Raw genomic sequence first — 23824 nt, forward strand, 5'->3', positions numbered from 1 at the left:
TATTGCCGTGTGACAGTATGTCTTGTCATCGTCCCAAATGTTATCTACTAGGAAGGTGTATTTCAGTAAATGGGAAACATTTTGCAATGTGGATGGATTCTCAAAGTTTTGATACCTTTTCTGCTCCCTTGGAGTCTTTTCTAGATTTTCTTACTGAGCTGTTTGTCAAGCTCCAGTTTTTCTATGATAAAGAACAGCTGCCAGTTGTACCTTAATTTTCATGTCAGTAGGGATAATCTTGGCTGCTCTGAAAATTTCTAAGTAGTTTTTCAAAAGTACTTTGTTGTTGTGCCATGCCATTCGGGATCCAGTTCTTCCTTGGGATTTGCCTTTCATGTTTCAAGTCCTTGCAGGTCCTCCTTCGGAGCCTTCTGCTACTTCAGACCTTAAAGTTTTTACCTTAGTAGTTTCAGAGTTACAAGGCCTTTATTCTTCTCCTCCTTACATGATGTTTCATAGAGATAGGGGTCCACTCCGCACTAATACATTCTTTTTGCCCGAAGTAGCCTCTGCGTGTAATCTGAATAGATCTATTCTCCTTCCTGTGTTTTTCCCAATTATTTTTTTAACAAGGGTGAATGCTTACTGCATTGCTTGGATGGGCATAGACAACTGAGATTTTACCTGTACAGGACTAAAAGCCTTTAGAAAATCTAGCCAGCTCTTTGTTTCCTCGTCAGGATCCAGATTGCACATACCTGTGTTGAAAATGATATCCAACTGGCTATAAGACTGCATTTCTTTTGCTTATGAGAGGCAAGACTGTGCCTGGCAAACCTAAGGGTCACTCCTAGAGCTGTGGGAACTTCTATGGCTTTTTTTCCAGAACTTCCTTGGATGAGGTCTGTGTTGCAGCTCCTTGAGTGGGCCATCACACCTTTGTTTTTCATTGCAGGCAGACATTAGTTCAGATCAAAGGCTTCCTTTGACTCCACTTTTGTGGCGGAATATCTTCCCTTAGTTCCTTCCAAGCAGTTTTACGTGGCAGGGGATCTCTGTCCCATAGGTTGAAGTCAGATGGAGAAGACAACATTTGATATGAAAGTTATATACTTACCATAACAGTAGATCCATGTCTGTCTGGTTCAGCCCCCCACCCCCCCCAACCCCTTCCTCCTGCCCTCACCTTTCTTGGGGAGTGTCCTTGTCTAAGATGACAGGAGTGGGGAAGGTTTCATCCTTTGTCCGCCTTTATGGGAGTAATGTACTTTAGAGCTATTTTTAGATGGGGTAAACTCTATATAAAGGGCTTATTGAGGACTGGGGGTTGTGGGTAGAGGAGGTAGAGCCTGTGAGTTGAAGTCTGGAGGATTTGGCTGGCATCCAGTCTGATGACCCATAGGTGATCCAGACGGAAACAGACAACATGGACCTGTCGTTATGGTAAGTACATAACTTTCATTTTAGTTGCGAGTTTGTTGTACTGTTTCGGTGTGCTTAAAAGATAAGGTCATGTAAAGTGCCAAGCCTACATGTCTTTGTTGGTTCATAGGGAGAACCAGGTAATTGTGTGTGTGTCTGAGTTTAAGGGGTGATGGATCCACAAGTTTGTGCAGTTTGGCAAATAACAGTGTGTGGAATTTTAGTGTTGAGGATTTTTTTTTTTGTCATGGGTTGAGTTTTCAAGGTTTTTGAATTTTATAATTTTTCTTAGGTTGGCTATTGGTCTGTCTTTGTTTAGTAAGATAATGCTTGCTTAGAGTATTAGGTTTAGTGAAGGCACTTCTGCTGTTTGTCATTGATAAATAGAGAAATATAGTGGTCTTAATCCTGAATGTTGGGGTACTTCCCTGTGGAAAGTGTCTGTCTCTAGCTATTTTGTAGTTATTTAATTGCTCCTTAGCCAATGTGTAGCCTTTCCAATTAATGAAAGAATAAGCCATGATTAATTTTGAAGAAGTTCAAGTTATGTCTGCAAAGGCCAAAGCTAGGCTGTTATTTCTATTCCAAATATTGACTGCACATAATTGTAACAAACATTGTCCAAAAGCTGTTTCTGAAATCACATGCATCTAGAAGTAAACCATAGCTGTTGAAATATTTGTGTTTAGTCACTGGGTGTTTGAGGGTTGGAATAATTACTTCATGTTTTGAAGGTATTGGTAACACCAGTGGAAAGAAATATATTCTAAATATAAATTAGTGGTTAAACTTGGGTGGATTTTGTTCCAGATCTTTTAAACTGCTTTTCCGGCTGTTTGCTTGCTTAATTAGAAGATGTTTGAAGTAGAAAGTAATATAAACATCTTCTGTTGGTTTTGGAGGAGTTGAGTATGTGTGTAATTTTAATATAATATTATATTTTTAAATGTGAGTTGTTGCTTAAAACTCATTACCTGAAAGTTTCATAGCAAAATTTCAAGTGGGAGTAATACTTCACCTTCAAAGACTGACCTCTGTGGAATTAGTCCATGTGCATTTACTGTCATTATTTTGATATTTTTGCTTTATGTTTTTGTTGGTGCTGTGGTGAAATTTTGTTCAGTACCCTGAATACAGTTAAAAGTCTAAAATGTCTGTTTATTGAGTTGCCATTACTTCAGGAGTAAAAATCCTATTTAATTCTCCTTAATGCAGGAGTGTTTTTTTCCCCACTAATTTTGTGACCTCCCTTTTAGTTAAAATTCATGTGCTATAAACTGCAATGCAAGAAGAAAAAACTGTATATGTATGTACAGCTCAAACCACCAGCTACATGCATTTTATAGCAGACTGTCATGATATATTCTGAGAAATTTGATTAAATACTTTTACTGTTGCTGAGAAATTATCCTTTATTGATGTGTACCACTTGTAGGCTTGTATAGCCAGTTTAATGCTCTCTTTTTTTTCCATTCATTTCAGAAAAATATCAAGCAGTCACACTCAGTTTTATATGATCGGCATGTTCTTATTAAGTTGGGACCTAAAGTAGTACTTTCTTGTAGGAAAAAAGTAATGTTTGACACTTTTGTTATGTTACAGCAAAGTGTGCATATTTTACATGCTCAAAAAAGTTATGCCGATGCTTGTCTACCTAAAAGCTACTAAGTTGTGCAGTGGAAAATGTAGGTGGGGTTATCAAGGGGTCTTGTCCTGAAAATTTCATAAGAATATTTTGAAGCAGGTAAATGACTGTGTGCAATTTGAAGTCAGGGTGGAATTTAGGCAAGAAGAATGTCTGTTGTAAATTGAGAGTGCAACTTTTAGAAAACGCTCACCTGAAAAAATATGAAGCCTTCTGTTTCTTCAGAGTAAAATAAAACAAAACAAAAAAAGCCACGAAAAACATAATTATATAATGGGAGTATGATTTCAGACCTTAGAGTATGTGTTTCTGTATAAGATATATTTTCCAGTCTTTGCATATGCCAAGGCATAAAAAATTACATTTAAAATTAATTTATTTTGTCATTAACATTCAGGATGCAACTTCTTTGTTTTTGAGGGTAGGAGCCCAGCCTATTTTTTATGGATAATTTTGCAAGTAACATCCAGTGGCTTTGTAAATGTTGAACAATTCTAAGGATATAGGTTTTAAATGTGAAGAGCAAATATAGCCAGAAACCGACAGTGTTATGAGGACAGACCTGAAAATGCTCAGTAGTAAGGGAATAATTACCCATTGTTTTCAGCCCTGATTTAGCTACTTGTTCTATGAGGATTTCCTCAGGTGGGAGCCAGAGTTCGGAAAATACAGTTACTGGGAAGAAATTGATTTTTTATTTTTATAAAGTCGAGGCTTGAGAATTGCTTCCTGTAACTGTATCTTTTATCTTATCTTCATTGCATTCTTTTTATTCCATGTATTCTCCATTGCTAGATGCATGTCTGTTTTCTTTTCTTGTGCTGTGCTTGCAATAGGTCTTCAGTGGATCTGTGCATTACTTCGATAACATAGACTATAAGTAAGAAATATTCCAGCTGCATGCATAAGATGTCTGATCCACCCATTTCTTAACCCTATCAGTGTGGTAGTCTAGTAAAATGTTAATGAGAGCAGTAAAGTGGGTGAAGTGGCATGATAGACATCCCTTTCCTTACAACATTGGTGGGTTTCTGATGTCATAGAGACAAAAGATCCAAATAGTTTTGAAGCCGTCAGACTCTACTTGTCAGAGTGTAATGTTCATGTTGTCAGGCTGTAATTGAATCTGTTTTGAAGGGTCTGTTTTGCTCATATTTTGCCTTTTTTTACCACATCAGGTTATGAGTTATCTCCCACTGCTGCTGCAAACTTCACTCGAAGAAACCTCGCGGATTACCTCAGGAGTCGGGTAAGTATTTAGGGAGCAGAACTATTACTGAAGAGAGCTTTTGTTTTTTGGTTTTTCTTTTTTTTTTTTTTTTTTTTTAATCCTAGATCTTTATTGTAGCTGCAGTACTGTGTGAGCAAGTTTTCATAACTGCACTAATTGTGCAAAATGAAGAGCCCACTCATGGAGGGTTCCTGCAATATTAAGGGCTTGCATGACCAGCATGCGAACAATGACTGTAAATTGCAGTTTCCACTCTGTATCTAAGCTGTATAAAGAGCAGGCAGCGTTATACTGACACTGCAGTAAATGATGGATGTTCATCGTGTTACCCTGCTGCAGTCATCACACTTGGGTTATCCTGTCGTCAGGCGGTCCCGCAGTCGGCCGGAATTCCAAAGTCTTGGTCCGGCGTCGGTTGTTGTCGTTTCTTCCCTGACGTCAGTGCGCCGGGGGTATATATATTGCAACCAACGCCATTTTCTTCAGTCTTTCTTGCAGCGCGGTGCCCGAAGCAGAAGCAGTTCGCAACTGCCGGTCGGCCGACTCCTGAAATTTTCGAATTCGAATTTCAGACTGAAGTCTTCTGTAAAGCTAAGTACCCCGTTGGGGAAACTTTTCTTGCCTCAGACCGATGTCAGAAAAAGTTAACAATTGTATTTCTTGTGGGAAGCAAATACCTCATAAGGATTTTCATTCTTATTGCATACCTTGCCTAGGCCCAGACCACGACGTCACTAGTTGTCGTTTTTGTGCTAGGTTTAATAAACGTACTATTAAAAGACGCTTTGATTTCGCACGACGCTACTTCGGTAAAAAATTTAATTACAATATGCCGTCGGAGCAACCGACTACCGGCGTGCACAAAAAACGCAAGGATAAGGACAGACAGCCCAGGCCTAAGCCAGATTCCGAGGCCTCGGCTGGTCCGGTCTCCGTTTCTCCGGTCCTCAGTGAGGCTCCGATGCAGCCCCTGACTACCGCAGTTTTGGAACCCTAGACCGCTTCGGAACTTTTGACAGAATGTACCAGGCCGAAGCAACCATTTTGTTCAGGCCCTACCGACGACATTGCTGATAAAGATGCCGGTGCTGCTGAGACACCTTCGGTTTCTGAAGGCATTTTCAGACAGACTACGCTTACCATTAAAACATATCCTAAGACGAAGACTCCTATTAAATCTAAAAGGACTGCTTTTCAGTCCCCTGTTCAAGGCCCCATGCCTAAGAAACAGATGCTCAAAATGGCTGAAGATTTGATCTCTTTAATCAGGGGTTCCCAGCCTCCTCCTGACAAAAGGCCTAGACAAGAGGAAGATTATGCATCCTCTGAACAAGTGTCCGTTTCTTCAGCCTCTTCTGAAGACCAAGAATACTCCTTTTCCCCTTATGAAGATTCTGATGCTGAGGATTCCATTCCTTCAGCTTCTCCTCCTGAAGACTATTTCTTTGGGGAAACTTTACACACTATGAGGGAACATTTCCACTGGGAAGGTCAGGATTACTCTGACTCGAAGAAAAGGCTCAGGGAGATGTTCATCGTGCATACAGCTGCAGTCATAACAGATGGGTTCTCCTGCCGTCAGGCGGGTCCTCGGTCGGCCGAATTCCAAAGTCTAGGTCCGGCGTCGGTTGTCGTCGCTTCTTCCCTGACGTCAGTGCGACGGGGGTATAAAAGAACCAGCCGACGCCATTTTCTTCAGTCTTTCTTGCCGCGCGGTGCCCGAAGCAGAAGCAGTTCGCAAGTGCCGGTCGGCCAGCTCCTGAGATTACGAAAAATTTGGAAACCGAAGTCTTCTTAAAAGCTAAGTACCCCGTTGGGGAAACTTTTCTTGCCTCAGACCGATGTCAGACAAAGTTAATAATTGTATTTCTTGTGGGAAGCAAATACCGCATAAGGATTTCCATTCCCTCTGTATACCTTGTTTAGGCCCAGACAACGACGTCTCGGTCTGTCGCTTTTGTGCTACATTCAACAAACGCACTATTAAGCATCGGGCGGAGTTCGCCCAGCATTTTTTTGGGAAAGCATTTAACTATACTATGTCGTCGGATACTCCGACTCCGGTTTTGTCTAAAAAAACGCAAAGATAAGGACCGACACTCGAGGTCCGCGGCCTCTACCGACACCACGCCAAAGCCGACTACACGTGATCCGGTTCTCAGCGAGGCGCCTACGCAGCCCCTGATTACCGATGACACAGCTTTGGCGGTGTCTCCTGTACCCGAGGTCGCAGGCTCCTCGGCCCACACCCCGACTACAGATACCGAAGCCACTCTTGGCGTTGAAACACAGAATGTGGACAGGTCCACCTCCACTCAAGGTGTCTTCAGACCTTCCTCTTCTTTCTCCATCAAGGCTTTCACCAAGTCTAAAGCAACCATGCACCCTAAGAGACCAGCTACACAGGGCCCATCCCCAGGCCCCATGCCTAAGAAACAGATGCTTAAAATGGCTGAGGATTTAATTACTCTAATCTGAGGTTCTCAGCCACCTCCGGAAGATTCCCCCTCCTCTCATCAGGGCTCCATTATTTCAGAACACTCTGATGATCAGGAACAGTCTTACTCCCCTTTTGAAGACTCTGATGCAGAGGAGTCTATTCCTTCTGTATCCCCCCCTGAGGATTACTCATTTGGGGAAACTTTGCATACCTGAAGGGAACACTTCCACTGGGAAGGCCAGGATTATTCATATTCCAAGAAAAGGCTCAGGGAATTTCTTTTGTTACCCCGGCACAGGCCTCTGGCTATACCTCCTGTCTTGGACATCCTAGATTATGTTTACTCGGAGGCCTGCCTTAACCCGGACTCTCTACCTCCAGCTCCAGTTAAGCCTGACAGGTACTACAGGGTTCCTGACTCACACCAATTTCTATACAAAAGCCAGGCTGCTGACCTAGAAACCATCTCACAGGGGCCCAAGGGAGTTAAGGCCTCCATTGCCAAAAATCCATTGCCTTCCGAGAGAGATTCCAGATCCTTAGAAAGGTGGGGAAAAAAAGTATATACCTCAGCTACCTTATCCATGAGGGCCTTAAACTGTCAGTTTCATATGCTAAAATACCAACAGTTTCTGTTATCTCAATTGAAAAGTAAAATGTCACAACCTGAACAACCAGACTTGAAGGAGTTGCAGGATTTGATGCATAGTGCAGAACAAGTGGGTAAACATACCTTACAATGTGATTTTGATGCTCTAGAGGCCTCATGTAGAGCTGCTGTTACAGGCTCAGTCATACGTAGGCATGCCTGTCTCAAGGAACAAGCCTTGCCTGATCATGTCAAAGCTAAATTAGTAGGCGCCCCTCTTCAAAAGGATGTACTATTTGGGGCAAATGCTGAGGAAGTATTACGGAAAATGGAGGAAAAGGCTAAATCAATGCAAACTGTGAAAGAATTTCTGCAGGTTCAACCCCACGTTTAGTAGAAATTGGCCTTCCAAAAACTGGTCCTTTCCTGCCACAGACAGACCCCAAAGAGGCAGATACAGGCGCCCGAGGGGCAGAGGACAATCACAAGGATCGTACAGAGGCAGACAATGGCAAGCTCCTACACAAAGAGGTGGTGAGGACAACTCGCAATCTTTCAGAAAGCAAACCCAATGACTTTCCCCTTTGCATGCCAACCAGGTCTCAAATGGCAGCCCCTTAGGAGGAAAGCTGGCACTATTCTCAAAAAATTGGCATGTTGTCACAAAGGACAAATGGATCCTGGTCATTATAAACAGAGGCTACAAATTCCATTTTCATACCCTTCCAAAAATGAGAGGCATGCCAAACCTGCCACACAATCAAAGGGCAGAGGCACAAAAGCAAATTTCAGATCTTATAAACATGAAAGCTATTCAAGAGGTACCTACACACGAACAAGGTCAAGGTTTTTATTCCAGGCTATTTCTGGTGCCAAGGAAGGAAAAAGATTGGAGACCTATTTTGGATCTTTCCATCCTAAACACATTCTTACTGCCAAAATTCAAGATGCTCACTCTACAGCAACTTCTTCCCATGCTGGGCAAGGAGTCTTGGCTGGTAACATTGGACCTCAAGGAGGCATACCTGCATGTCCCAATCAGACAAAATTGCAGAAGATACCTCAGATTTCTTGCAGGTTCAACCCATTATCAATTCTCTGCATTGCCCTTTGGCTTATCTACTGCGCCCAGTGTATTCACGAAATGCCTGGCATCAGTAATTGCCTACTGAAGACTTCAAGGGATACAAATATACCCTTATTTGGACGACTGCCTGATCCAAGCGGACAGCAAGCACATTCATCTGAAACATCTGGCTTATGTAATGATGTTATTAAACTCTCTGGGATACACAGTCAACAAAGAGAAATCAAGGCTAATACCCTCTCGGAAGATAATTTTCCTGGGTGCCAATTTGGACAAACACCCAGATGGCCTACCTCACGCCAGTGAAGCAGGGGCAACTAATTCAATATTTCAGAACACTGGCAAATTGCACCAGGCTGACTGCAAGGAAAATCCTGCAGGCTCTGGGATTCATAGCATCTTGCATCTTACTAATCCCATGTGCAAAGCTGCATATGAGAAAACTACAATGGTACCTAAAAAACATATGGTCTCAACACAGCCACAGTTTGGAAACAATAATACCACTAATTCCATGTCTGCAAAAGGAATTTCTGTGGTGGGCTCAAGCATGTCAAACAAACACAGGTCTTCCATTCAGCAAGCCTCAAGCAAATCAAGTCATCACAACAGACGCCTCGGACTACGCCTGGGGCACATGACAGACCGGTGCATTCAGGGCAAATGGTCCCAAAAAGAAAAGCACCTTCACATCAATCAAAAAGAAATGCTAGCAGTAATAAATGCTATTATAGCTTTCAAGGACCTTCTACAACCAGGTCAACTATTGATAAGAACGGACAACACCACAGTTATGTGGTACATAAACAAGCAGGGAGGAACACATTCTTATCCCCTATGCAGACTGGCCATGTCACTTTGGAACATGGCCATGGACTTACAAATGGAACTACAAGCACAGTACTTGCCAGGCAAGGAAAACACGCTGGCAGACAACCTAAGCAGGAATATGACAGATCCACACGAATGGAAGTTGCATCCAAAAGTTTTTACAGAAATAAGAATGGGGAAGGCCAGACATAGATCTCTGTGCCTCCCACAAAAATCATCAATTGACAAAATTCTGCTCAAGGATCTCCCATCCAAAGGCCTGTAGAGTGGACGCTCTCTCTTTCAGTTGGACATCAATGACAGTTTATGCCTCTTCCTCTGCTGCCCAAAGTCCTATTGAAGACCAGAGCAGACAGACCAAAGATGATCCTCATTGCTCCGGACTGGCCAAGGCAACACTGGTACCCACTCCTGAGGAGCCTGACGCATTCCCCACCATGGACCCTGCCTCTAATGCCTCTTCTTCTGACCCGGCACAGCTTCAAAACTCTTCACAGTCAGCTAAAAACACTAAATCTAGCCGCATGGAAGATTCCTTAGAATCACAGTAGGCCCTACTTTCCAAGGAGGTGCAGGATGTCATTTTGGAGGCCAGAAGGCCATCAACTAGAAAAGCTTACTCCGCAAAATGGAAACGTTTTTGTGTCTGGAATGAGAAAAAGGGCCAGAAGCCTGGAAAACTGAATTTACCTCAAATACTACAATATTTGGCTGAACTGCTAAGCAGTGGACTTTCGTTCTCCTCCATCAAAATCCATGCCTCAGCCATTTCTGCAGAATACAACACTGATCCACCTTTATTCTCTCACCCTCTATTAAGACAGTTCCTCAGAGGGGCTAAGAATTTAAGACCTCCAAGGAAACAACCAATACCTGCTTGGGATCTTAATCTCATTCTGGAAAAACTGACTTTGCCTCCTTTTGAGCCAGCTGCTCATCAGATCTGCAGTATTTGTCCTGGAAAACAGCTTTACTTCTGGCTATTACTTCAGCTCGTAGAGTTTCAGAACTACAGGCTCTCATGGCTGTCCAGCCTTTTATCATCTTCCATCAGGACAGAGTTTCCTTACGAACCAACCCGTCCTTCATGCCTAAAGTGGTATCCAGGGTAGCTTTAAATCAGACCATACATTTACCTACTTTTTATCCTAATCCTCAAAACAAAGGGGAGAGATTACTACATTCCTTGGACATCCACAGACAACTGCGTTATTATTTGGACAGAACAAAACCTTTCAGAAAATCAGAACAGCTCTTTGTGGCCTATGCGGTAGGAGCTCAAGGAAAGCCAATTTCCAAACAGACAATCTCAAAATGGATAGCCCACTGCATACGCTTTTGCTATTCCTTTCATGGCAAAACTGTACCTACAGGCATTAGAACTCATTCCACCAGGGCCACAGCCACCTCTGCAGCCTTCCTCAGAGGAGTTCCTACCGAGGATATTTTGGAAGCAGCCACTTGTAGTTCTGTGCATACCTTCTCCAAGCACTACAACCTACCATTATACTCCAAATCTAGAGCAGGCTTTGCCACTGCAGTCTTGCAGGGCATTTTGGCTCCTCCTAGTTCCACCTAGTGCCTACCACCCCTTTCTTAGCTTTGGGATTCTACCCATCTGTTATGACTGCAGCTGTATGCACGATGAACATAGTGCAGTTTTGTACCTACCATAAATGTAGCTGTTCGAGTGCTAATACAGCTGCAGTCCAGGTTTCCCTCCCTCCTTCCCCTCTAGGGGTATTCTTTTACGGTGTATTTGCTTGCAACTACTGTTTTTTGATTATATTACATTGCATTATTACATAATTTTATGTATTGCCTTCCTTCTGGGGGCACCTGACATCTGGGGCAAGAAAAACTGAAGAAAATGGCGTCGGCTGGTTCTTTTATACCCCTGTTGCACTGACGTCAGGGAAGAAGCGACGACAACCGACGCCGGACCTAGACTTTGGAATTCGGTCGACCGAGGACCCGCCTGACGGCAGGAGAACCCATCTGTTATGACTGCAGCTGTATTAGCACTCAAACATCTACATTTATGGTAGGTACAAAACTGTACTTTTCTTTTATTCCCCCAGCACAGACCACTTGCCATCCCACCCATGTTAGACATTGTGGATGACGTTTACTTAGAATCCAGTTTGAACCCAGACTCTCTACCTCCTGCTCCGGCCAAGCCTGACAGATGCTACAGAGTGCCTGATTCCCATAAATTTCTATATAAAAGTCCTGTTGCTGACCCAGAGACAATCTCCCAGGGTCCCAAAGGGGCTAAGGCTGCTATGGCTAAAAATCCTGTACCCTCTGAAAGGGATTCCAGAGCACTAGACAGATGGGGGAAAAAGGTTTACACCTCAGCCACTCTAGCTATGAGGGCAGTAAATTGCCAATTTCACATGCTTAAGTATCAGCAATTTCTAATCTCACAGTTAAAGCAAAGAATCACTACTCTCCCTCAGCCGTCTGAGTTGAAAGAAATGCAGATCTGTTGCATGCAACTGAACAGGTGGGCAAACACACCTTACAATGTGGGTTTGATTCTTTGGAGGCCTCCTGCAGAGCAGCTGTCACTGGGTCTGTTATACGTAGACATGCTTGGTTAAAGGAACAAACTCTGCCTGATCATGTTAAAGCAAAGCTTCTAGATGCTCCCTTACAGCAGGATGTTCTTTTTGGAGTTAAAGCAGAAGAAGTCTTAAAGAAAATGGAGGATAAGGCAAAGTCTATGCAGACAGTCAAAGATTTCCTACAGGTACAGCCCCCTCGCTTCAGCAGAAATTGGCCAAAAAAAATTGGTCCTTTCCAGCTACTGACAGACCACAGAGGGGTAAATACAGACGTCGAAGAGGCAGAGGACAACCACAAGCCCAGTACAAACCTCGACAATGGGGCACTGCAACACAGAAGGGAGGAGAAGACAGGTCCAAACCTACCAGAAGGCAAACTCAATGACTTGCACCTCATCTGGCCAAGCAACACTCTCTTGGCAGCCCCCTTGGGAGGAAAACTCTCACTTTTTTCAGACAACTGGCACATTGTCACAAAGGACGAATGGGTCCTAGACATAATTTCAGGAGGATACAGATTCCATTTTCACACCTTGCCAATGAAAAGAGGAATGCCAAACCTGCCACAAAATCAATGGGCAGAGGCCCAAAAACAAATTACAGCTCACATGGACATGAGAGCCATTCAACTGGTACCTACTCTAGAGCAAGGCCAAGGATTTTACTCAAGACTCTTTCTAGTTCCCAGAAAGGACAATGCCTGGAGACCAATTCTGGACCTTTCAATTCTAAACACCTTCTTACAAGTACCCGAATTCAAGATGCTAACACTACAGCAGCTTCTTCCCATGTTGGGCAAGAAAGCATGGCTAGTAACATTGGACCTCAAGGAGTTATACCTGCATGTCCCTATCAGACAAAGTTGCAGAAGATACTTCCGTTTCATTGCAGGTTCAACCCATTACCAATTCTCTGCACTGCCCTTTGGCTTATCTACTGCGCCCAGGGTCTTCACAAAATGCCGGGCACCAGTAATTGCATACTGCAGACAAAGAGGAATTCAAATATACCCATACCTGGACGACTGCCTCATCCAAGCAGAAAGCAAGGACATCCTCTTACAACATCTGGCTTTTGTAAAACATCTTCTAAGTTGCCTAGGGTACACAGTAAATGAAAAGAAATCAAAACTAGTACCCTCACAAAGTATGACATTCCTGGGTGCCAGCTTGAATACAACGCCCAGAACGCTTATCTGACGCCAGACAAACAACTACAACTGACTCAATATTTCAAAACAATGGCAACAAAGACCCAACTACCTGCAAGAAAAATTCTGCAGGCCTTTGGCTTCATGGCATCTTGCATACTACTAATACCATTTGCAAAGCTGCATATGAGAAAATTACAGTGGTACCTAAAAAGCGTATGGTCTCAACACAGCCACAGCTTGGACACAATATCTCTCATTCCCTGCCTACAACAGGAGTTTATATGGTGGTCACAGGCATGTCACCTCAGCAAGGGTCAACCTTTCACCTTGCCCCCAGCCAGGCACACTATGACAACAGATGCATCGGACTACACCTGGGGGGCACACATGGCAGGACAGTGCGTTCAAGGCGTATGGACTGCAGATCAAAGGAATCTGCACATCAATCAAAAAGAGATGCTAGCTGTACAGAATGCTCTGACAGCCTTCAAAAATCTATTGCATCCAGGACAACTTATAATAAGGACGGACAACACCACAGTAATGTGGTACATAAACAAACAAGGGGGTACACACTCCTACCCTCTATGCAGGCAAGCAGTGACCTTGTGGAGCACAGCTCTGGCTTACTAAGTTCAGTTACAAGCTCAATTCCTGCCAGGAAAAAAGAACACATTGGCAGACGACCTAAGCAGAAAAATCATGGATCCCCACAAGTGGAAACTGGATCCACAAGTATTTGCAATGATAACTCAAAAATGGGGCCTTCCAGACATAGACCTGTTTGCCAGTCCTCAAAACTATCAATTAACAAAATTTTGTACAAGGACACTGCACCACCAAGCTTGGAAAGTGGGCGCACTCTCATTCAGTTGGAAAAACCTGACAGTATATGCCTTCCCTCCATTGCCCCTCCTCACAAAGGTGCTTTTGAAAGTCAGAAAGGAGAGGAGACCACGACTGATACTCATAGCCCCAGACTGGCCACACCAGTACTGGTACCCACTTTTGAGGAATATGGCCCAGGGCCCACCTTGGATTTTACCACAAATTGCCCATTTGCTCTCACAGCAAAACAATCAGATTCTTCACAGCCAGCTCAAAACCTTAAATCTGGCTGCATGGCATATCACCTAAGCATCCAGCCAGCTCCTCTTTCCCAAGCAGTTATGGATGTTATTCTGGAAGCTAGGAGGCCCAGTACCAGGAAGGCCTATTCGGACAAATGGAAAAGGTTTTGTGCCTGGAACCAAGCTAAAGACCAAGACACACTTCAGCCTCACATGCCTCAGATTCTACAGTACTTAAATGTTGCACAAAGGACTTTCTTTTTCTTCCATTAAAATCCATGCATCAGCTATTTTAGCCCACTACAACACGGATCCACCCTTATTTTCGCATCCACTTCTAAGATGGTTCCTCAGAGGGGCAAAAAACATTAGACCCCCCCCAGGAGAGCACCTACACCAACATGGGACCTCAATTTTGTTCTGGAAAAACTTACGCTGCCTCCCTTTGAACCAGCTTTCTCTGCAGATCTACAGTTTCTATCATGGAAGACTGCCCTGCTGCTAGCAATAACTTCAGCTAGAAGAGTCTCAGAGCTACAGGCACTAATGGCAGTGGAACCTTTCCTCATTTTCCATCAAGACAGAGTTTCTCTACGAACTAATCCTTCCTTCATGCATAAGGTGGTTTCCAGTGTGCTTTAAATCAAACCATCCACTTACCCACCTTCTTCCCAAATCCACAGAACAAAGGAGAAAGACTCCTGCATTCCTTGGACATTCACAGGCAACTTCGTTACTACTTGGATAAAACTAAGGTTTTCAGAAAATCTGACCAGCTCTTTGTATCCTATGCTACAGCTTCACAAGGGAAGGCTATATCAAAACAAACCATTTCCAAATAGATAGGACATTGCATTCGGTTTTGCTATACCCATCATGGAAAACCAGTTCCTGCTACCATTAGGCCCCACTCTACCAGGGCAACAGCTACATCTACAGCCTTCCTCGGGGGGGTTCCAACCAAGGAGATTTTGGAAGCTGCAACTTGGAGTTCACTACACACCTTTACCAAACACTATCACTTACCTCTAAGACTAGAGCTGGCTTTGCCACTGCAGTTTTGCAGGGCCTTCTAGCCTCCAATAGCCCTCTATGATTCCTCCACCCATCCTTAGCTTTGGGATTCAACCCAAGTGTGATGACTGCAGCAGGGTAACACGATGAACATAGTACAGTTTTGTACCTACCATAAATGTAGATGTTCGAGTGTACACCCTGCTGCAGTCCAGGTTACCCTCCCTCCATCCCCTCTGCACTAACTGGCTAAAATCTCTACAATACCTTCCTGATGTTTGCTTATAGCTGGAGGGATTTTGTGATTTTGCAAAACTTACTCAATTTGGTACTAATTACTGACCACCTTTTTGGGGGTACCTGACATCTGGGGCAAGAAAAACTGAAGAAAATGGCGTTGGTTGCAATATATATATATATATATATATATATATATATATATAACAGACGCCGGACCAAGACTTTGGAATTCCGGCCGACTGCGGGGACCGCCTGACGACAGGATAACCCAAGTGTGATGACTGCAGCAGGGTGTACACTCGAACATCTACATTTATGGTAGGTACAAAACTGTACTTTCTTACGACTGATTTCAGAGCAGCCTGGTATTAAACCAGTTAAAAACAATTGTACTACTGCGCCACCCCTTCATGTTTACTTCCCATGCTGCTGCTCATTTTATAGTACAGTGCCTGCTTTTTGTAGTCTGTCTGCATATATCATATCATATCCTTTCTAGAAAAAGCAGATTTGCTGTCTTTGCTAGCATAAACATAGATATTGTGTGGAAACTTGAGGCAAATTTATGTCTACAATGTTGCCTTACCAAAATCATCTTTGCTGTGTATTTTATACCAAAATATTGTATTAAGGATAATTTTCACAACTAGCAAAGTCTTTCTCTTCTTTTTTTTTATTTCAAATATTTCAGCAGTTGGAAATAGCCTGGTTCAGACTGTAACTGGTTGTTGCAGCACTTGATTGTGAAAAAGTAGAACTGGCATTAGCATTCGGTAGTAAACTAATAAGTAGACATTTATAGTAGTGAATCATTGCAAAAATACAGACTTATGCTGTAAGAAGCCGGGGGTCAGGCAAAACGTAACTACTCCTTTGTAATATTGGTCTCTTTCTTGTGGGAAGAATTATAGAAATGGTTGTGTGATTCACTATTACAAAAATTTAACGAAAAATAATTATATGCATGATTTGAAATTTAATTACTGAGGTCAAATTACAAGTTCATATTGGGGTCTGCATTTATCACAAGAGCTTTTGTGGTATATAGAACATTAACATTTGTAGTCTGCTAAATTGTTTAGAAATGGTTTACACAGTAATCTGTCTGTACAATGAAAAGTAGCAATGTATGTATAATGTGAGACAGTTTGTTTTATACTTTGTTCCATTAGTTAATTGCAGTAAGATAATGTTATATCCTCCCCAGTAATGCATGACAACATGTACACAGCCCTATCAAGGGAGATGTATTCCTTCTTTGAATAGAGAGATCACAGGGATTGAGATTCCTTTAGGTGTAGCGTGTCCAACAGCTCTGGGTTTAACATAGCTTTATATGTTAGACAGAGATCTCCTCTGAGTAGGCGATATGCTACAGAGTAAAGCTGGAGTTTTTTGAGACTGTCAGTGTAGGGCATCTGTTTGAGGCCAGTAATCATCTTTGTGAGGTACTTCTGTGGCCTTTCCAGCTGCTGCAGATGTCTTGTGAGGTACATTCCAAAAGAGGCGTTGTACTCTATAATAGGTCTAATGAGTGCCGAGTAGAGGGTAGCAATGACCTCTTTTTTTTTTCCTAGATGAGAACCCTTTCGTGATGGGGTGTGCCACATAGAAGGATTTCCTGACTACTGTGGCGATGTGATTATCAAAGGAGAGACTACTGTCCACCTGGATCCCAAGGTCTCTTATCACACATTCGGCATTAAGTAGACTGCCTTTTTGGTAGTAGTTCATGGGTACAGAGTTTTTACCAAAGGGGGTGACAATCCACTTTTTGGCATTGAGCTCGAGGCCATGCCTCTGACACCAGGCATCTGTCTCAGTGAGGTGCTTCTGTAGGATATCCACATCATTTGGGGACTTGACTATGGCTCCTAGTTTGCAGTCATCTGTGAATTCCGTTAGCCAGAGGCCTTCTGTGTTAGCCTGTACTTCAGAGAAGTCGATACCAAACAGGAGAGGTCCCAGGACTGAACCCTGTGGTTCTCCACTTGTCACTGGTTTGAAGTCAGATTTGGAGTCTGCAACTTTTGCAGTGTGGGTTCTGTCAGTGAGCCAGTTGGCAACCCATCTTGTGACATAGGGATTTATACCTAGTTTAGTGAGTTTAGCTATAATTCCAGAATGAGGGATGGTGTCGAAAGCCTTGGCGAGGTCAAGATAGGCTGTGTGAACCACCTTACCCTCGTCTATGGCTTTGGTGACTGCCTCAAAGAAGTTGATCAGGTTCAGAAGGCATGCTCTGTCTTTGACAAACCAGAACTGGGTGGGGTCCAGAGTTTGGAGGTTACCTATGTCCTTGTTTGAGTTCCATGATGATACGTTCCATGGCCTTGTAGACCAGGCTCGTCAGGCTAATAGGGTAATAGTTCCCAGGATCAGTGGTGGCTCCCCCCTTGTGGAGTGGGATAACTGTTGCTGTGTCCCATTCAGTGGGCACAAAGCCTGAAGTGAGACTATGAACATGGTGCTTAGGTGGGGAGCCAGTTCGTTCTGAAGTTCATGTAAAATACAGCTTGGGATGTTCGGACCCATGGATGCTGCATTTTTGGTTTTAGAGAGTGCAGCTTTTACCTGCATAGATGTGATTACAGGGACTCTGCATTTTTCCTGTATAGATATTGGCCCATTAGGGGGTGAGAGGGGGTAAAGTTAGCACTGAACCTATGTGCCAGGATGTTGGCAATATCAGTTGGTTCTGTAATTCTCGTGCCGTTGTGCTGTAACTCAGAGCAGATCTGGGTGTTGCCATTGAGATTCTTGGCATAGTTATAGAATGCTTTGTAGCTGCCCTTAGAATCAGTGATTTTGTTTTCTTAACTAGCTTTGGAGGATCTTATAAGGGATCTCAGCTTCTTATTGAGGCTGACCTGGGAGCTCCTCCACTCATGGGATTTGACTCTCTTTTGCAACAGTTTCTACCTTCTGTTGTAGAGTTTATGGCAGGGGACCACCAGATTGGCGTCTTGATTCTGTTTGGGATAGCACGATCCATGCACTCGTGTAAGTGCTTATAGAGTGCATTTGTGTAGGATTCAGCAGTCATAACTACTGTCCATTTGCATGGGTGCCCTGTTTTTACCATGGTTTCCTTAATGGTGGGTGGGGACGGGATGCGGTTATCTAGGGTGATTAGCTTATGGTCGGATTTGACCAACGAGGAGTTGATTTCAGGTGTGGAACACCAGTCACTCATGTTGGTAATGACTAGGTTTAGGATATTGTTACCCCTGGTGGGGGGTGTGGATAAGTTGATCCAGGGTATTGGAATTTATGAATTCCAGAAAGCATTGAGTGAAGGAGTTGGTACACAAGTAGTTTTCCCAGTTAATGGTGGGGTAGTTGAAATCTCCCATTATTAGGGTGTTTGGTTGAACCCTAATATTTTCCAGTATATCAACAAAAGAGGAGTGGGAATCCTGGGGCATGGTGGGGGATCTGTAGCAAGCTACAATTTGGATTGCAGTTTTGCCCAGAGTTAGTTGCACTTGGATAACCTCAGATGCATTATGCTTCGCAATTAGCCTGGAGGTGTGGATATCCTTAATGAATATGGACACGTCTGCCTTTGGTGTTCTGGTCCAGGTTAGATGGCCGAAAGGTGTGGTATGAGTTATAGCCTGGTAATGCAGAGGTGCTGTCTAGAGCCTTGAACCAGGTTTCATTCCCTGCACAGATATCTGTGTTCTCCATTTTAAGGAGTGCCTTGAGTGAGTGCATTTTGAGATTTAGACTTCTAGCACTGAGTAACTTTACCCTCAGTTTTTGCTTCCCTGTCCTGTTACGGTGGTGAATTTGTCATTTGAACCTTGTCTAAAAAAGGCACTATAGGGGCAACAAGAGCCTTAGCCAGTATCCGGAATCCCAGGGACAACAGGTGCAGGCCATCTCTGGCAAAGCATCGTGGTCTGCCGACCATGTCGTCCCAGGCAGACAGATACTGGAGCCCCTTAGAATGAGAAAAGACGCTTAGCCAATTGCTGAAGTCAATCATTTTGTCCTTGTACTGCGGTATCATTTTGGGCAATTACAGGATGCTACTCAGGGCTAGAGTCATACCTGCCTGGGCTACAAGATTGGAGAGCTCTTCCAAGTCTCTTTTCATGTAATCCAGGGAGGTACATCTCAGGTCATTCACACCAACATGGACAATGACAGACTCATATTTGTACTTGTGGAGTGACCTGAGTGCGTGGGTTATGTGGCGGATCCTGGCATCTGACAGTAACCTTCTCCTTGTTTAGCCTGGTGAGTGGGACATCAGTGTGCCTGACTATAGAGTCCCCTATGATTAGTGTGTTTGGTACGTTGGTTTGCCTTATGGGCTGTGGTTTATTGGCGCACACAGTCTGTGGGCTGTGTGTCATTTGGGTTTGTGTTGTGGGGGGTGGAGGTTGCTTGCGTTTCTGCTTTGGAGGTCTCTGTTGCTTGAGCAGATTATTATTGAGAGCCTCTGCAAATGGTTTTGTGTTTCTATGTGTGGATTTTGGTGGTGTAGGTTTAATGGGACTATGTGATGAGTGTGGTGTGGTGCAAGTGTTTACCTTTTCCTCTTGACTGTCAAGTTCAGTCTTGGTTGGAGAGAGCTTTACCTCCTGTTTGGCTAGATAATTGCATCTCTCACAGGTTGTGGTGTTGAGTAGTAGGAGGAGAGGTTTGTCTGTGTACATGAGGCAATTGCTACATTGCCTAAAGATGCCCAGATTCATCAGATAGACAGGAGAGCTTGTTGTTACAGTTTTGTCTAATGTGCTCTTTTTTTTTTAATGGAGAGTTCTTCTGTCGTTGAGAGGGGCACTCATTAGAGCCAAGTTTGCTTCCAGTTATGCCAGTGTATTAATTTATTTGAGACAAATTTTATTTATAATTACTCTTTATTTTTACAAAAAAACGTTTTTGTAAGTGTTGCATAGACAATTCTTCATTGTAAAAATTTGTTTTTTTGCGGATAGCATTCTTTTCCTCGTGAAATTCAGAATAACCCTTTTGGTATTTCTCTTTTCTACCTCATAAGGTTGTAATGCATGCCATTGAATTTGTGGATGCTTTGGTATATGTAAAAGTGGTACAGTAACAGTTGTCTTGAAGCCTCTGTTGTCCATCCCAAACATTTAGGAGAATCAGTCCCTTAACAGTGAACTCCTCAGAGCTAAATCTCTACAGAATATCTGCTCTGTTGCTGTCAGCCATGCCTGACCTTTCTGCTTGTCCAGTATGTAAGGTAGTGCTCACACTTCTCCAGTGTGCAGGCAAGTAGTCTATGTGTTGATCCTTTACCACAGGACAGAGTCAATGACCACATACTGTAAAAGAGAGGAAGTGTAAAGTCCTAATGCATTCTTATGTATTTTTGCTTAACTGAAACCACAGTTGCTCTTTCCTTTTAATTTTGTACTCCAAGCTGTAGTTCAAATGTATATAATGAATTTAGTTCCCAGTGTTAAAATATGCTGTCACAGGTTTCTGATGTACATCATACTGTCTGCTGTGTAACCTGCAGTTGATATTTTTAAAGGAACAGTGAGTCCTCTAACTGTCCTTCATAAACTTAAGTAGAAGTTCTTGTTTATGCAACAAATGAGCAGCTTCCATGGGTAACTTAAACAATTATTTGGACATATTCCGTTTGTTCCTTTGCCTGCTGCATTGCTAGTTATCCTTATCGTAGGTACATAGGAGGTTACTAGGCTATTAGCCTTATGGGCTTTATAAACCTAGCCATGTTATACACTTGTTCCCTTATTGACCAGGTTGTATGGACTATATTTGCAGCATGAGTCTATGATTAGCACCGACTGCCCTTATCCAAGAGGGACAAAGGTGATATCTCAGTAAATTTACGGTCTCCCATCCAGTTGTCTAAGTTGAGCTTAAATAGTCATTGAGGAGCTCTGTTTTATGTGAATTGGGAGTTTGTTCAGAGGAGTGACAATCTGTGGGACAAATATCTGTCCGTTCAGCATGTCCTGTTAATGTTGCAGGCTAGGTTAAGATCCATAGAGCAAGTGAGTCTTGTCCCATTTGACTTGCGGTTGTGCAGCATTTCCATTAGAGCAAGGTCCGAGACTCCTCTCTAGGCCAGGCATAAGTCACCTCTCAGCAGCCTGTAAGGTACAGAGTACAGTCACAGGGCCTTCAGTCTGTCCATGTTGGTCCTGTATTGAAGGCCCTGAATATTCTTGAGAAACCTCTGAGGTGTCTCCAGCTGTTGCAGGTGTCTGATGAGGTACATACAGAAGGGGCCTTTGTACTCCATTAGTGGCCTGATGAGGGATGAGTACAGAAGAGTTATAATATCCTTGGCTTTGTATTCGATGCTCTTACTTATGAAATGTGCAACATAGAAGGCCTTCCTTATCACTGTGGACACATGGTGATCGAAGTTAAGGCTATCAATCTGTGTTCCCACATCTCTCACACAGGGTTTGAGCTAAATGGGGGTACTGTTAATATAGTAATTTGCACGGACTTTCCCTTTGCAGAAAGGGAAGATAAGACTTTTTTTTTTTTTTTGCATTTGGCACCAAAGTCACAGACTTAAACCTATAATTTGTCTGCGTAAGCCCTTTTTGTAGTATGTCAGCATTATTGGGGGACTCTATAATTACACACAGTTTGCCGTCATCTGTGAACCGCCACAGTCCATCTATTTTTGGCTGGACTTCTGAGAAGTAGATTCCAAACAGTGGGGGCCCCAGCACAGATCCTTGTGGTACACCACTGGTAACTGGTCTGCTGGTAGAGGTGGAACCCCCTAACTTTGACTGTATGCGTTCTGTCTGTGAGCCAGTTGTCTACCCATTTAGTGACATATGGGTTAATTCTCAACTGGGAGAGTTTCTCAATGTTGCCTAAGTGGGAGATTGTGTCAGAAGTCTTGGCTAAGTCAAGATAGGATATATGTACTGTTTTGCCTTCATCCAGGGCTTTGACATTCACGAAGTCCACCAGATTTAATAAGCATGATCTACCCTTAACAAAGCCAAATTGGGTAAGGTCAAGAGTTTGAAGGTCACCTATGTCTTTGTTCATAGGCTCCATGATGATTTTCTCCATGCCCTTGCAGATAAGGCTGGTTAGGCTTATTGAGTCTATAGTTCCCGGGGTTGGTTGATGGGACCCCCTTTGTGCAAGGGAATTACTGTTGCTGATGTTCATCGTGCATACAGCTGCAGTCATAACAGATGGGTTTTCCTGCCATCAGGCGGGTCCTTGGTTGGCCGAATTCCAAAGTCTAGGTCCGGCGTCGGATGTCGTCGCTTCTTCCCTGACGTCAGTGCGACAGTGGTATAAAAGAACCAGCCAACGCCATTTTCTTCAGTCTGTCTTGCCGTGCGGTGCCCGAAGCAGAAGCAGTTCGCAAGTGCCGGTCGGCCAGCTCCTGAGATTACGAATATTTTTCAACCGAAGTCTTCTTGAAAGCCAAGTACCCCGTTGGGGAAACTTTTCTTGCCTCAGACCAATGTCAGACAAAGTTAATAATTGCATTTCATGTGGGAAGCAAATACCGCATAAGGATTTTCATTCCCTCTGCATTCCTTGCTTAGGCCCAGACCACAACGTCTCGGCCTGTCGTTTTTGTGCTACATTCAACAGACGCACTATTAAGCATCTGGCGGAGTTCGCCCAACACTATTTTGGCAAAAGGTTTAATTACATTATGTTGTCGGATACTCAGACTCCAGTTTTGAGTAAAAGACGCAAAGATAAGGACCAACATACGAGGTCCGCGACTTCTACCGACACCACGCTAAAGCCGGCTACCGGTGCTCCGGTTCTCAGTGAGGCGCCTACGCAGTCCCTGACTACCGATGACACTTCTTTGGCGGTGTCTTCAGTGCCCGAGGTCGCAGGCTCTTCGGCCCACACCCCGACTACAGATACCGAAGCCACTCTTGGCGGTGAAACTCAGAGTTTAGACAGGCCTGCCACCTCTCAAGGTGTCTTCAGGCCTTCCTCTTCTTTTTCCATCAAGGCTTTCACTAAGTCTAAAGCAGCCGTGCATACTAAAAGACAAGCTCCACAGGGCCCCTCTCAAGGCCCCATGCCTAAAAAGCAGATGCTCAAAATGGCTGAGGATTTGATTACTCTTATCAGGGGTTCTCAACCCCCCCCCCCCTCCAGACAAAAGGCCCAGAGTGGAGGAAGAATCCCCTTCCTCGGACCAGGCCTCCATTATTTCAGAACATTCTGAAGACCAGGAACATTCATACTCCCCTTTTGAAGATTCTAATGCAGAGGAGTCCATTCCTCTGTCCCCCGAGGATTACTCTTTTGGGGAAACCTTACATACCTTGAGGGAACACTTCCACTGGGAAGGCCAAGAGTACTCAGACTCCAAGAAAAGGCTTAGGGATTTCCTCTTGCTCCCTCAGCACAGGCCTCTGGCTATACCTCCTGTCTTAGACATACTAGATGATGTGTATTTGGAGGCCTGCCTTAACCCAGATTCTTTACCTCCAGCTCCAGTCAAGCCTGACAGGTATTACCGGGTTCCTGATTCACACCAATTTCTATACAAAAGCCATGCGGCTGACCCAGAAACTATTTCACAGGGTCCCAAGGGAATTAAGGCCTCCACTGCTAAAAATC

The 23824-nt window shown here is 43.7% G+C and overlaps 1 protein-coding gene across 1 annotated transcript in view; it reads left to right on the plus strand.

The window, feature by feature from the left end:
- PSMB2 (proteasome 20S subunit beta 2) overlaps positions 1 to 23824 on the plus strand; it is a 404353-nt gene that overhangs the window by 118086 nt on the left and 262443 nt on the right. Inside the window, exon 3 of the mRNA XM_044059542.1 lies at positions 4186 to 4256. Within this exon, the coding sequence (XP_043915477.1) occupies positions 4186 to 4256 (71 nt within the window). The remainder of the gene's footprint in view (positions 1 to 4185; positions 4257 to 23824) is intronic.

The sequence above is a fragment of the Protopterus annectens genome, chromosome 1.part2 (genome assembly GCF_019279795.1).
Source record: "Protopterus annectens isolate FY-2018-M chromosome 1.part2, PAN1.0, whole genome shotgun sequence".
NCBI classification, from domain to species: Eukaryota; Metazoa; Chordata; order Ceratodontiformes; family Protopteridae; genus Protopterus; species Protopterus annectens.